The sequence below is a fragment of the Marmota monax genome, unplaced genomic scaffold, assembly GCF_021218885.2.
Source record: "Marmota monax isolate L192 unplaced genomic scaffold, Marmota_monax_Labrador192_F-V1.1 WCK01_AAM20220418_F8-fsc00023, whole genome shotgun sequence".
Lineage (NCBI taxonomy): Eukaryota > Metazoa > Chordata > Mammalia > Rodentia > Sciuridae > Marmota > Marmota monax.
Window position 1 is genome coordinate 15,221,797 of NW_026692907.1, and position 14,023 is coordinate 15,235,819.

Here is a 14,023-nt window from a genome sequence, read left to right on the forward strand (position 1 = left end):
TAAAAGATACTGACAGTATAAAAATCCACAGATAAGCCTGAGAACTTAGCTTATTATAGCTCAGATCTCACAGAAAGGTAATAACAGAAGGTATTTAGAAAGATTTTTGGAGATGGTCAGTCCTCTTCATTGTGTCCCAGTTTATCTTCCTTCTGCATTTAGGAGCTTTAAAATCCAGCTTTTGCTCAGAACTTATTTTGTGTTCCTGATGACAGCATCCTGATCTCTTCACTTGCAGATGCTTCAGTTTTAGTTGGACCACCCTAAGCACTTGCCTACAAATTTAAGTTTTTAAACTTCCCATGGGTCTTTAAATTTTGCTAGTTTAAAGCCTTTATGCATTTTCCCTATAAACATGTAACCAAAAGAGACTTCATTTAAATGTTTAGATCCTGGTGCAAGATATGAGGCATTAGATTTAATGGAAGTGAAAATTAGGATATTTTTGTTAATGAAGACTTGAAAATTTAACCTCAACTAATTTAAATTTTAAACTTTTTTATTGTAAGAAAATAATTGTATTATTATTTAACTTAATTTTAAAGGGACTACATGGATCGGCTTCTGGATGAAAGTGAAAGTGCTGCATCAAGTCGAGCACCATCCCCTCCCCCAATTGCCTCAAACAGTAGTAACAGCCAGTCTGAGAAAGAAGATGGCACTGTAAGCAATAGTAACCAAAATGGTAAGTAACTGATAAAACATTTCTATTCCTTCATGGTAAGGGACACTTTTCTTTCAGTAGTTCAAGAAACTCAGTTTGTGTTTTTGCCAGACTTCCAAAGCAGAAAGTGAAAATTTTTAAGTAACATATGAAACATATATAATATCAGCATACATGTATTTTAAAAGACATAGAATACATAGTAATTGGAAAGAGGTTCTCATTAACATTCCTAAAAAATAAATTTACTAAAGCATACTACCAACAATGTCCATTTCTTTTTAAGAAATTTGTTTTCAGTAGCATCTCTTATCTAGATGAGATGATGCCTGGATATAAGTATTGGTGTTAACTTCTAAACCAGAATTACAGGCATTTCACATCAAGATTATAATTATTTATAAAATACCTTGAATGTTTGTATCATTTAAGTGCTGTAAGCCTATAAAGAAAAAAAAATAGGTAATAAGGGCACTGCTTTGACTATTTGGATTATCTTTAGTAGCATAATAACCTTGAAGATTTTCTTCAGTATCTCATGATACATTAATCCCTTTGTGCATTCAGGTTGAGTGCATTTTTGAGCTAGGGAAAGTAGAATATTTTCTTTGAACCAGAACGTAATTCTTTATGCTGAATATTTTTCAGGTAATTAAACTTTAATTATCTCTTGTGGTGGGTCCTGTATTTACTTCCTATCACCAAAATTTAAATTCCATTTTGCCATCAGTTCTAGTATGATCTTTCTGTCATTCCTTACTTTTATTAGAATAATTATGCTTTAACTTTTCTTAACCTATTGTGGAGGAATTTGTATTTACTTTTAGTACTTTTTTTAAGTGTACGTTTGGACACTGCAACATTAAATTTTTACAAAACGGATTATTTAAATCCCCTTAGATAAATATAGTGTGTGATCTTTTAAAGCACAAAACCGATAGATTTTATTAATAATAAAAAAGTTATGGCATCTTGATTTTATATGGCTGTAGAAAATTTTAAGCTTCTATAATAATAACCATTGATTTTGTTTTTACATAGATTTAGAAAGTCAGCCCTTTTGCTAAGTCTGGATAGTTTATGCGTATCTCTGTGGTTCAGCTTATTTAGGCTATTAGATCCAGTGCCTCTATTTTTTTTTTGTACCAGGGATTGAACCACTGAACCATATCCCCAGTGCATTTTTTATGTTTTATTTAGAGACAGGGTTTCACTAAGTTCCTGAGGCTGGCTTTGAACTCCCAGTCCTCCTGCTTCATCCTCCCGAGCCTCCAATGCCTCTTTGTTGTCACATAATACCTAGTATTCTTTTAATATATGCCAAAATTTGTGAGGTGCAGTGGCACACACACGTAATCCCAGCAACTTGGGAAGCCAAGATAGGAGGATCACAAGTTTGAGGCCAACCTCAACAACTGAAGACACTCTCAAAATAAAAAATACGAAGGGCTGGTGATGTAGTTCAGTGATAAAGTACCCCTGGGTTCAATCCTTAGCACAAAATGAAGGGAAAAAAAATTAACATGCCAAATTCTGTTCTTTGTTTTTTACATTTATTAACTTACTTGATTTTTACAAGGTATGTTGTAAGGTAAACCGTTCTGATCCTCATTGAGTATATGTGATGAAAATGATGTATAGAGAGTGTAAGGAGTTGGCCTAACATCACACAGCTAGTAAGTAATGGAGCCAAAATTTAGACCATATCTGCTTTGCTTCTTTGGGAAAAAAAAAAAGGTATTTTGCAGTAGCTGTTTATAATAGTGTACAAATTTACCTTTTTTGTACTAGCAGTTTTATTTATCTTTCTTTCTACTTAGGGGTGTCATCTAATGGACCAGGTGAAATATTAAACAAAGAAGAAATAAAAGTTGAAGGATTACATGTCAATGGACCAACAGGTGGAAATAAGAAACCACTTCATGCAGACATGGATACTAATGGTTATGAAACAGATAACCTAACCACTGATCCAAAACTTGCCCATATGACTGCAAGAAATGAAAATGATTTGGATGAAAAAAGTGAGAGACCTGCCAAAAGGCGAAGGGTAAACAGCAATGGAAAAGAAAGTCCAGGTTCTTCTGAATTTTTCCAAGAAGCAATATCACATGGAAAATTTGAAGAACTTGAAAACACAGATGACTAAATTTTAGGCCTATTTTACTTTATTTGGAAAAATTCTGGTGTGACTAAAATTTTCAGGGTTGATGGGTTACCTTAAAATTTTTTTATTTCCTACAAGCAATTGGTTAAAATTTGAAAATTTGAATTGAATCCTAACTTTTTAGGAAATAAGATTTTATAATTCTACCTTTTTCAAGATCTTTTTCTTCACAACTATCAGACCCTTTCAAGGATATAAAAATAATTTAGCAAATTTGAATGAAGTAAAGATATCAGTACCTTTTCATTTGATGTATTAATCATAAAATCTCACTACAAGGTAATTTTTCTTTAGTTTCATATGGAGGAATACCAGGAAAGAAAGGAAAAAAATAATAAGTTTAGAGTTCTGCTTAACATCAATTTTTCTGAGTTTCTTGAAATATCCTTATAACAGGCATTGTTTCTCCATATAAATTGAGTATCATTATTAAGGGAACCCTTATGAATCCTGAAAGTTATGCTAGCATGATTTTTTTATATATAGAAGTTTAAAATAAACCAAGTCAGGTTTGTATATGTAAAATTGTTGACATCAATGATGTCTTTCCATATTCTTATCTGGGCTTAAGAAATACATTCTGTATTTTTCCAGATTCTTTGTAGCCTTTGAAAGATTTTTACAGTACATATGTCTTGACTGAGCTGTCCTTTCTTAATACAAAAAAGCTTGTATAATTTTCTTAACTTGTACAGTTGGTAAACTTTTATGAGAGGAATTGATATCCTGAGTCTGTCAGCTTTCATTTTATTTTGCTAAGGTTTTTCTAATGAATTTTTAAGTGTTTATGTAGTTAAGTCCTGTTTCTTATCCAGGTGGCAAAAGCCTTCATTAAGAATAGTGAAAATTTGGGGTTTTTTTTCAAATTTCTTCTATGGACAAATAATTTGAGAATTCTGAAATTAAGCATGATGCTTAGATTGCACAGTTTGTTTTTTATTTGCTATAATTTTCAAAGTTATTTTTTAAGTAAAACAAAGGTTTAATGTCAGCTTAAATGTGTCATGCTGACTAGACTCCTGTTTAGTTATTTTTATATGCATTATAAAGTTTCCCGGTTTTGCATTAAATCAATAGAGGGGAAAAGGTTAAGTGATATTAATATATTGGCACACAAGGAGTAACTGTTGATAGGCAACAGTATTGATTTTATGATAAAAAATGATGGAGTTTGAAGAGTTTTCAGACCTTTGCAATATAAGCCAGTTTCCAGATAATGTTTTTCCAGAATGAAAATAAGATATATAGATAAAACCATTTCTCTGTGTGATGACAAATGGGATTATCCATCTGCATAGTCATGTAAGGGTGCCATTTTATTTTTAGTGCAAAATTCTTGTTAAGAAAATGTAGTTTTATACAGCTAATAGACCAACCTATATCCAGACTTTTATAAAAGATTATTAACTATTCTTTTCTCACACAGACATATCCCCAAATGCTTCTTCCAGTTCATTTTTAGCCATCAGTTCAAGAAGCCAATGCCTTTTAAAAATAAATCTTCAGTAGTCTTCTTTTTAATGACTCAATTGTCTAATGCAACTGAGTAGAGGTTTGCACTGAGAAATTGTCATTTAGGCCTTATCCCCCCCCACAAAGTATTAGTAACATTTGTTCATACTGCTTCCTTTCACCAATATGAACAACTTTTTTCCCCAAACAGTGTTTAAAGCCGCTTTACAACACTTGATGTCATATAATGTACATTCACTGTTGTTACATAAATATACAAGTAAATCAAGTTTTGGGTAGAAGTATCAAGAAGCAATGAATTTTTTGTTGTTTTTGTTTGTTTTACCTAAAACATTAATTTATCCAGAATGATGGTAGTTTTAGCAGATGGTCACAATCCATTTTTAAACCAGATTTTATGAAATGAATCCAAAGCCTCCTAGCTCTTCGTCAAAGATGGTCTTTAGAATAGCAATGCTGTGCTTTTTTAAATGGTTGCAATATTAAGAGGCCGTTTTCACCTTTTTTAAAAGATACATTTTGTTTGCTGGTTTGTGAAGTTCTTACAAACTTATTATAGGAATGTTTTAAGTAAATTCTCAGGCATGATTACAAATGCAGCACATGTATAAATGTTAGGAAAATTTTACTTTTCTTGTCTTTTTAAAATATGCATAATGAACATTCCACTATTATAATACATAATGTTCAGCTTTTATTAAATATTTAATTGTATTTTGTGTTTATACAGGCATTTCACACTTCTTCATAACACAGCCACTATAATTTGATAAGTCATTGCACTATTTAAAAATTTTTAGTAATATCATGAATTTAATTTGCTTAAGATTTAGTACATTTCATAACTCTTGAACTCTTTGACAAACTGCATTGGGAAAAGAAGCCTTTGTTAGTAGTTACTTATCTCCCTGCCCCACTCCCACCCCAGCAAAGCACTATCATTTTCGTTTGGTATTGTTTTATGATGTTTTCAGATAGAGTTCAGAATCTGCAACTCAGTTCAACACAAATATGTTGAGCTTTAAAATGTATTTGAAGTAATATTTAAATAGGCATTTAAAATTATGAATTAGATGTTTTTAAATTTATGCATAGTAATTTTGCACTGTAAAATATTTACCTTCTCCCATTCCCTTCTGTCATTTCTGAATATGCTTATTAAAATATTTTTTTAACATATTTGTGTACATAATGCTGTGTGAGTGATTTTCATTAGGTTTTAGTTACAGATTTTTAAATCTATATGATGATGCACATTATTTTACAATGCAAATATTTACAATCTCTTTCTTCCACTCCTATATGCATATTGCACCGAGTAGTTTTTCAATGATTCTTGTTTTCTTTTACCTGATACCGGGTGATATATTTTTGTCCCCACCCACCCACCCAGAGATCCTTTAGTCCTAGAACCTCCATTCACCCTGTATCTCTTTCTCTGGACTATATAATTAAAAATAATTTATTCCTTTCTTTTGCAGTGGAGTTCACATCATATAATATTTTGCAAAATAAAACTTATTTCTTCACAATATTTGCTTTGCTATCAGTGGATAATTGAGTGGGAACTTTGAATAAGTGAAGATTGACAAACTTCCATGGCAGTAGTTAGATGTGTGCTGATGTGCCAAGGGATTAAATACCAAATCAGAAATTTCTAAGGTTTTCCCAGCTATTATTCATAACATCAAAAATGCCACTAGAAAATCATCAGGAGGAATAGGAATTTTCAGATTTTAATCTTCTATCTCACTGAAAAGTACTTTTTCTAATACATGTTTACTGTAAACTTCTTTATTATGCACTCTTAAGATTGTCTGGATCTGGGGCTGGAGTTGTGGCTGAGCGGTAGAGCACTCGCCTAGCACGTTGAGACCCTGGGTTCTATCCTCAGCTCTACATAAAAATAAATAAATAAAATAAAGGTATTGTGTCAACTACAACTAAAAAATACTTATTAAAAAAAAAAAAAAGATTGGATCTGCTGGCTATGGTGTCTTACACCTGTAATCTCAGCAACTCTGAAGCTTAGCCCTTGGATTATAAATTCGAGGACAGCATCAGTAATTTAGTGAGGTACTGGACAACTTAGATGCTGTCTCAAAAAGGGGGCGGGGGGACTTGGGACTGTAGCTCAGTAGTACTAAAGTACCCCTGAGTTTAATCCCTAATACTATCCCCTGTTTGCCCCCCCCCAAAAAAATATTTTTTGGTGTGTAAATCGTTGGGCATGGAGTTTTTCCCTTTCTGAATATGATGTTTTCTCATAGCTTGTCTATATACTGGCTCATATGACTTATTTGGGATGTATAAGGTACTTTAAATATTTTTTTTTTCTGAGTAAGAAGTAGTTTGAATATACTGAAGGAAGGTTCATATTTAAATGCTAGCAGTGACAAGTTTTCTTTGTGTTTACAGACATGTACTTTATTATCCTGCATATATTTGGGCTTGTAAAGAACAAAAGAGATCTGGGCCCTGAATTGGGAATGGTTTCTTCCAGAAACTGAACATCAAGCAGATTATATCAGAGTGATCTGAACCATTTTAAATTCCTGACCAGGAAATCTAGGGTTACAGTAAGAATTTATTCAAAATAGGAACTCTTCAGTACCTTAGTCCTGAGCTTGTCACCAGCTGAGCACTATTCTTGTCACTAGTTGGACTTTTGCCAAGTGAACATGAAAAAACAGTTCTGGTATAAGGAGCTAATAGTGATACCAGTCATTCAGAGTATGCGCTTTTGAATTTATTATTTTAAAAATACTTTATCAGGCATGTGTGAGGCCCTGGGTTCTATCCCCAGTTCCACAAAAACAAAAACCTCCATTACGTCCCTCTGAGCACATGTACATACATATATATTTTAGATGATGGAAATTTATTTGGGTGGCTGCTGGTCATGACCTTTCAAACAGCCTAAATTGGGAGCTTCATGAGCTGCTTTGCTGTATGGTGTCTTCTGCTGTGTTATCTGCATTTGCCTCTAGTGTTTAAGTGACAGTTCTTTGCATTTTAAAAAGCATATTAATACCTGCAAAACTCATAGGTGGCCAGTGCAAGTACCAAGCCAAAGAGAATGACACAGCTTACTGTTGTGTCAGATACACCTGTGGCTGAAAAGAGCAGGATGACCCCATTTTTTGTGAAATGGACATATTTTTTCCATTACGTATGCATAGGGAAATAAGTCATATGCCAAAAGCAATAGTTACTTCCAAATTGTGGAATTACTGTGGTCAAACACCCTTAGTCTTCTGTTACAGCATGTGTCACAGATGCCCTTTTGGTTTTATAGGATTCTTTTCCCTATCTGGCAGTATGCCTCTTGAAAACAAAGCATCTGCTCGTCAAACAAGTTAGATTTTTCAATTGACCTGTGAACATTTGTCTCACCTGCTCTAAAAGGCAAGCAAGCCTACCTTTGGCTACTTTCTCCTATTTCCCTGTGCCTTTGGGAATAAATCCTGAGCTGTACTTTGTATTGCCCCCATTTCTTCTCACTTGCACTGAGAATAAAAGGGTATTTTTTTTATTCTACTTAACTACATCGCAATGCATTTTGACAAATCATACATAAATGGAGTATACTTTCCCATTAGTCTGGTTGTACATGATGCAGAGTTCCACAGGCCAAGTAAACATACATGCACATAGGGTGGTAATAGCCAATTCAGTCTATTATTATTACCCCCATACCCCCTACCCCCTTTTAACTTCCCTCTAATTCAAAGTATCTATTCTTCCCTACCCACCCTCCTCCCCCCATTGGGAATTAGCATCTGCATGTCAGAGAAAACATTGGCCTTTGGTTTGGGGGGATCGGCTTATTTGACTTAGCATAATATTCTACAGTTCCATCCATTTACTGGCAAGTGCCATGATTTCATTCTTCTACCATTGTGTGTATATACCACAATTTCTTTATCCATTCATCTGTTGAAGGGCACCTAGGTTAGCTCCATAGTTTAGCTATTGTGAATTGAGCTGCTATAAACACTGATGTGGCTGTGTCACTGTAACATGCTGATTTTATTTAATATGCTGATTTTAATATACTGGGTATAAAATGAGAAGTGGGATAGCTGGGTCAAATAGTGGTTCCATTCCAAGTTTTTCTGAGCAATCTCCATATTGTTTTCCAGAGTGGTTGTTCCAATTTGCAGTCCCGTCAGCAATGTTTGAGTGTGCCTTTAAAAGGTGCATTTTCATCTAGGCACAGTAGTATTAACCCCATTGCTGGTAAAGCAACTTTTTTTGGAAGTTTAGAAAACCTTTCTTTCCTTAGATGGCTCTCAGAGTAACAGCACCTCCCATTGGTTGTGTGCTTCTATACATCACCCCCCAGATTACACACAGGTCCAAGTCCAGTTCTGTGGCTTGAATAATAAGACTAGTATTCAAGTGGGGACAATCTGTTTCTTTTAGAGATTATATTTCTTGTTACAAATTTGAAAAGTGTTTCTGAACCACTGTCATTTTCTGTCCATGTTGATGTTCATGAGGTAGATCCTGTAGCCAGCGGAGAAAGCAATAGAATTAATTTAATGCTTTGAGCCAAGCTAATATCTGTCAGTACTTCTAAATACTCTTCTTTGCAAACTCCTCCAAGCCTGGCCTTGCATTTCCTTATCTCCAACAATACCTCATACTGTGTTTCAACCAAAGGAGTGCCTAAAATATGTGTTTTGTTCCTCCTGTTCAACCTACAGTCTTCATTCCTTCATTTCTTTCTTCCTCCCTCTCCCTTCCTTTCTTTCTTTGTTGCCAAAGAAAGAAAGGGAGGGAGAGGGGTTGAATCCAAGGGTATTCTACAACCTACATTCTCGACCCTCGTAATTTTTAGACAGAGTCTTACACTAAGTTGTCCAGGCTGCCCTCAAACATGTATCCTCCTCCCTCTGCCTCCTGAGTCACTGAGGTTACAGGTGTGTGCTGCAATGCCCAGCATTTACAGGCTTTTTATTTTGTCACACCATCCTTTTTTTTTTAATCTCCACTCATCCACATTCAGCCATGTTTAAGATATCTTATCTGATAAGATATCTTAATGTGGTAAACAAAACCGCTAAACTTAGTAAAATAAGGATGATACCTGCCAGGCCAGTATCACATAGCTTTTAAGACTATGAGATCACACAGAGGAAATCTCTTGTCCCTGTGAGTGCTGAATAAAGGTAATAGGACAGGTCTACAATCTCTTATCCAAAACTCCTGTGACCAGAATTTTATAGAGAAGAAATTTTTTAAAATAACGACAGCAAGATGTCTGAAACAGAACCCTATGGTCAAACACGCTTAGGTCCACACTAAAATATATTTAGACAAATTTCAGATCAGACTTTGATGTCAAACATAGGCAACAACCCAGAGCCCTGTGTATTTTCATAATTGCAAACTTTTAGTAGCTGTTTTAGTCAGCTTTCTGTTGCTGTGATCAAAATACCTAATAACGATTTACAGGAGGAAAAGCTTGTTTGGGGCTCATGCTTTCAGAGGTGCAATTCATGGTCAGCTGACTCCTTTGTTCTGGGCCAAAGAGAGGCAGAAGAGCAAAAGTTGCTCAGTTCATGGCCATCAGAAGCAGAGACAGAGCAAGGAGCCAGGGACAAAATATATTCCCCAAGAGCAATCCCCCAATGACCTACTTCCTCTAGCCATGCCCCATCTTGTCTACAGCTACCACCCAGTAGTCCCTTCGAATTATCAATCCATTTAATTGACTAAATCCACATATTTACAGCTCTCGTAATATCATTTCACCTCTGAACATTTACTTGCATTGTCACATGAGCTGTCTGTTTTGGAACAGCTCATACCCAAATCATAAAAGTAGCCTCCAGATTTCTGCTAGCATTCAGTTGGCAATTTCTTGGAACTGTCTTTACTTTCTATGTGAGTGACAAAGATGCAAAAAAACTAGCAGGTGTGCTTTGACATGTACAGCAGCTACAACAGAATCTTGCACTCTCTGACCCTTCTGCAGGGCCAACAGGAATACTGTAAACAGCCTGTGAAGTCTAGATGTGGCCCTCTGGAGCCCCATAGCAGTCCTTTCATTTTATAGAAGGGAAAAATCTAAGGCCTAAAATGAAAAAAAAAAAAAAAACAGCCTTGTCCAAGGTTCAATAACCTTAGACTCAGCTTCTTAGACACTCAAATCCCCCTATCGTTTTTCCTTCCCAGCACTTAATAGTTTACATGTATTCATGGCTAGGGACATGTGCTCAGCCCTTGCCCAATAAGTACCTATGGCAAGGGAACGGGGTACCATTAGCAGCTCTGTCACTGTGGCTATGCAATTCAGTCTTCATCCTAAAATGGCAGCTCTCTCGAATCATTTGGCTAGATGAGCTGTGGAAGAGTCATTTCCTCAAAAGGAACATGTGCTAGTCAGAGAAGGATAATTACGGATATAAAACATGGCAAAGGTCTACATTATTAAGTGGTCGTTGTTACAAGCACTGCGCTGAACACATGTTTCTAAACCAATCTTCACAACAGTGTTTCCAAATGAGGAAAACTGAGCTATGAGGAGAAGTTGAAAAATTCTTTCCAGTGATCTGAATTTTGTTCACCTATTTTCCTAAGTCTTTGTGTTCACATAAGTGTATTGTAGGATAGAAAACCTGCTGCTTGCAATCAAACCACTCTCCTAGCTCTTTCCCCACAAGTCTGAGTCCTAGAGAAAGGAAATTCCCTCAAGATGGGTGCAGGGGAAGATGAACATAAATCAGTATGCTCTGAGAATAGCAGGGATGTGAACCTCGCTCTATTGAGACATAAGAGGAATGGGGTGTAAGACAGGCTGGACTCCAGGCACTGAACTTCAGTTATAGAAACTACTACTCAGGCCAAAATTAAGGATCTGCAGTGCTGTACGTCTTTAAAGGACACCTCAGGGTCCATTGCTATGGAGTTCAACAGTGACTACGATGGAATGAAGACAACAAAGTCCCTCTTGTATTTTCCAGGGACCAGACTATTTCCCTGGATCTTGTATAACTTCAGGGAAGGACTGAAATTGAACCCCCTGTTAGGTGGCCCACACTGGGGACTCAGATTTAATTTGATTTATAAAAATAAGTAATATGACATTTTTTTCATAAACATTACATTTCCCTGCTTGTTCTAAGCAGCTTCATCATCACTTAAAAATGACAAAAAAAAAAAAAAAAAAAACAGACTTCATTGTTACCTGTTAATTCTACCTCAGAAAATAATTTAAATCCTTTTTGTCTTCTGTGCTTTCACGACTACACTTTAGGACCTCTCACTTGGAAAGCAGACTTTTCTATCTGGGACACTTAGTTCCAGTCCTGCCCTTCCATGCTCCCCAGCCCCACCCAGCAGCACACGGCATTCCTGGTGATTCTGTTACAATGCAGATCTGATCTGGAACAGTTCCTCAACTTAGTCACACAGGTAGCCAGAGAGCCATATCTTCCTGGCAGATTTTGTGTTGTTGTTGTTGTTTTATTTCAATTCCTTTGAACAGGTGTGCAACCATAAATCCTACCACTCACTCACTATTGTATTTATTGACTGCACTCATTTGGATCCACACTCCTGCCTGCCCCTGTGAGGCATTTAACCTTGCCAATCTCTGACTTCAGTGTACAACCCAAATACTGTGTTTGGTTTAATCTTTCTAAAATACAAGTGAGGATCTGTTTCTTTCTTGCTGTGCTCAAAAAAATGTAGCTTTTAATCAACTACTGTTTAGAATTTTCATTAAGCAAATATTTATAGTGTATCAGCGTGCAAAGCACTGTTCTAGGTGTTGGGGATAACCCAAAGAACAATCAGACTCAAATCTCTGCCTTCATAAAGCTTAAATTTGGTTAGAGACAAGTGCTATGGAGATAATGCAAGGGAGGAGGGAGGAGAACAGGGATTGTGGCAAAAGCAGGTTGCCATTTCACTTGGTGTGTGTGTGTGTGTGTGTGTGTGTGTGTGTGTGATGAAACCCAGGCCAAGGGCAATTGTTTTTCTGCCAGTGCTGGGGATGGAACTCGGCCTCATGAATGCTAGGCAAGTGTTCTACACTAAGCTAAACTTACCAGGCTGGTCAGGGAAGACCCGCAGGAAGGAGAGCGTGCACCCTAAAGACACCAAGGGAGGATGCATTCCAGACAGGGAGAAGAAGGTAGTGGAGGCCCCAGAACATTGGGCTGTCTCCTTCAATACCTTCTTAAGTTTTAGTTTTGCTTCAGAATTCACCCAAAATGCCATTTCCATAGGAAAGAATGAAATTCTCCCATATGTTCTTAGATATAGCTCAGATACACGTTCATGATTTTTGCATCATTTGTAAACACCATCCTCAAAAATATTCACTGAAGAAGATGGCGGCGAAGGGAGTGCATCACCCCCGTGTACCGCGTCACTGTGCAGGAGAATGACGAGTTAGAACGGCTAAAAGCTATCTTGTTAGGAATTTCCAGCAAAATTGGGGTGCTCCAAAACCTAGAGGAAGGATTTCCATCACACGAGGATCAGCTACGGGGGCTCAAACGTGAGAGATTTGTCCGCACGGAGGGTCACGCTGCTTATTCAGCAAATTGCCCCGCGGCTAGAGTCTGCGGCGAGCGCTGGGAAACGTCGAGATAGCAATGCAAAGATACAGCGCTGCGGATTCTGCGGGCTCCTGCCGGCTGTGCACTCACTGTGCTCAGTGCTGAATTCTGGGTTTGAGACGGGGGGAGGAAGCGGTCCAATTCGGTTCTCCACACCAGTCAGACCACAGAGGGAGCCAGCGGCCACCATCTTGGAGAGCTGACGTCACCATCCCTGTTTTCGACTGATCGCAGCTCATTCAGCTATAGAACAGGTAATTTCAGGCTGCCATTCGCCTGCGTCTCGCAGACAAATTACTCAGGCTCAGTGATAAAGAACCCGCGGAAACTGCTTCTTGGAGCCTTCTCCTATCAGAATATACACTGAGCCCGGAGCGGCCGAATTCCGGCTCCCGGAACTGCTCTGGCCCAGGGCTAAAGAACCCGCGGAAACTGCTTCTCGGTCCGGGTCCTGCTGAATACTGTGGAGGTAAATACCAACCGAGCCTTCATAGGCAGTGGCAACAGGATTGAGACGGGGCTTGTGAGGGCCGGTCAGGACCCACCCGTTGCTTTGGTCACCCGGCAAAGGGAACGAAATGCTGCCATTCACATGGGAAACCAACATGGCAGAGATCTGATGTCATCAGAAAGTGGCGGAGGAGATAACTTCATCGATACCAGCGGCGACAGAAACAGTTGGTCTCCTGGTAAAGAAAGTGAGTCACAAACACCCGAGTCACTCTCACTTTGTCATCAAGCCAGAGGGGCAGAGCAGAGCCGGCGCCCGCACCCGGAACAGGCCCAGCAACCCGCCGGCGTGGTAGTCACGTCACCCCAACTGGAGTAGGGGCAGAGCAGAGCCGCCACCCGCGCCCACAAAGTAGGCAGACCTGTGACCGACCGGCAGAACAGGCCCAGCGGCCCGTCAGCGTGGTAGACAGATCACCCCAATTAGAGGAGGAGCACAGCCGTCGCCCGCCCCTGCAAGGGAGACTTTTCAACTATACAAGAGCAATATAAATATATAGGGGGAAAATTTCAATAACACAACAGTTTCACCAAGCAGAAAGAAACGCGAGCAGTATGAAAAGACAAGGAAAGAAAGAACCACAAGCAATGCAGGTCAACTCAACTTTAGAAGAGGTAATAGCTACAGCA

The 14,023-nt window shown here is 37.8% G+C and overlaps 1 protein-coding gene across 7 annotated transcripts in view; it reads left to right on the top strand.

The window, feature by feature from the left end:
- Nucleotides 1-5,483, top strand: part of Mier1 (MIER1 transcriptional regulator) — a 58,023-nt gene extending 52,540 nt beyond the window's left edge. For all 7 annotated transcript variants that reach the window (XM_046451055.2, XM_046451051.2, XM_046451050.2 and 4 more), the window contains 2 exons: nucleotides 546-685; nucleotides 2,485-5,483. In XM_046451055.2, coding sequence (XP_046307011.1) covers nucleotides 546-685; nucleotides 2,485-2,813 — 469 coding nt within the window. In that variant the 3' untranslated portion in view covers nucleotides 2,814-5,483. The remainder of the gene's footprint in view (nucleotides 1-545; nucleotides 686-2,484) is intronic.
- The last annotated feature ends 8,540 nt before the right edge of the window (nucleotides 5,484-14,023 follow it).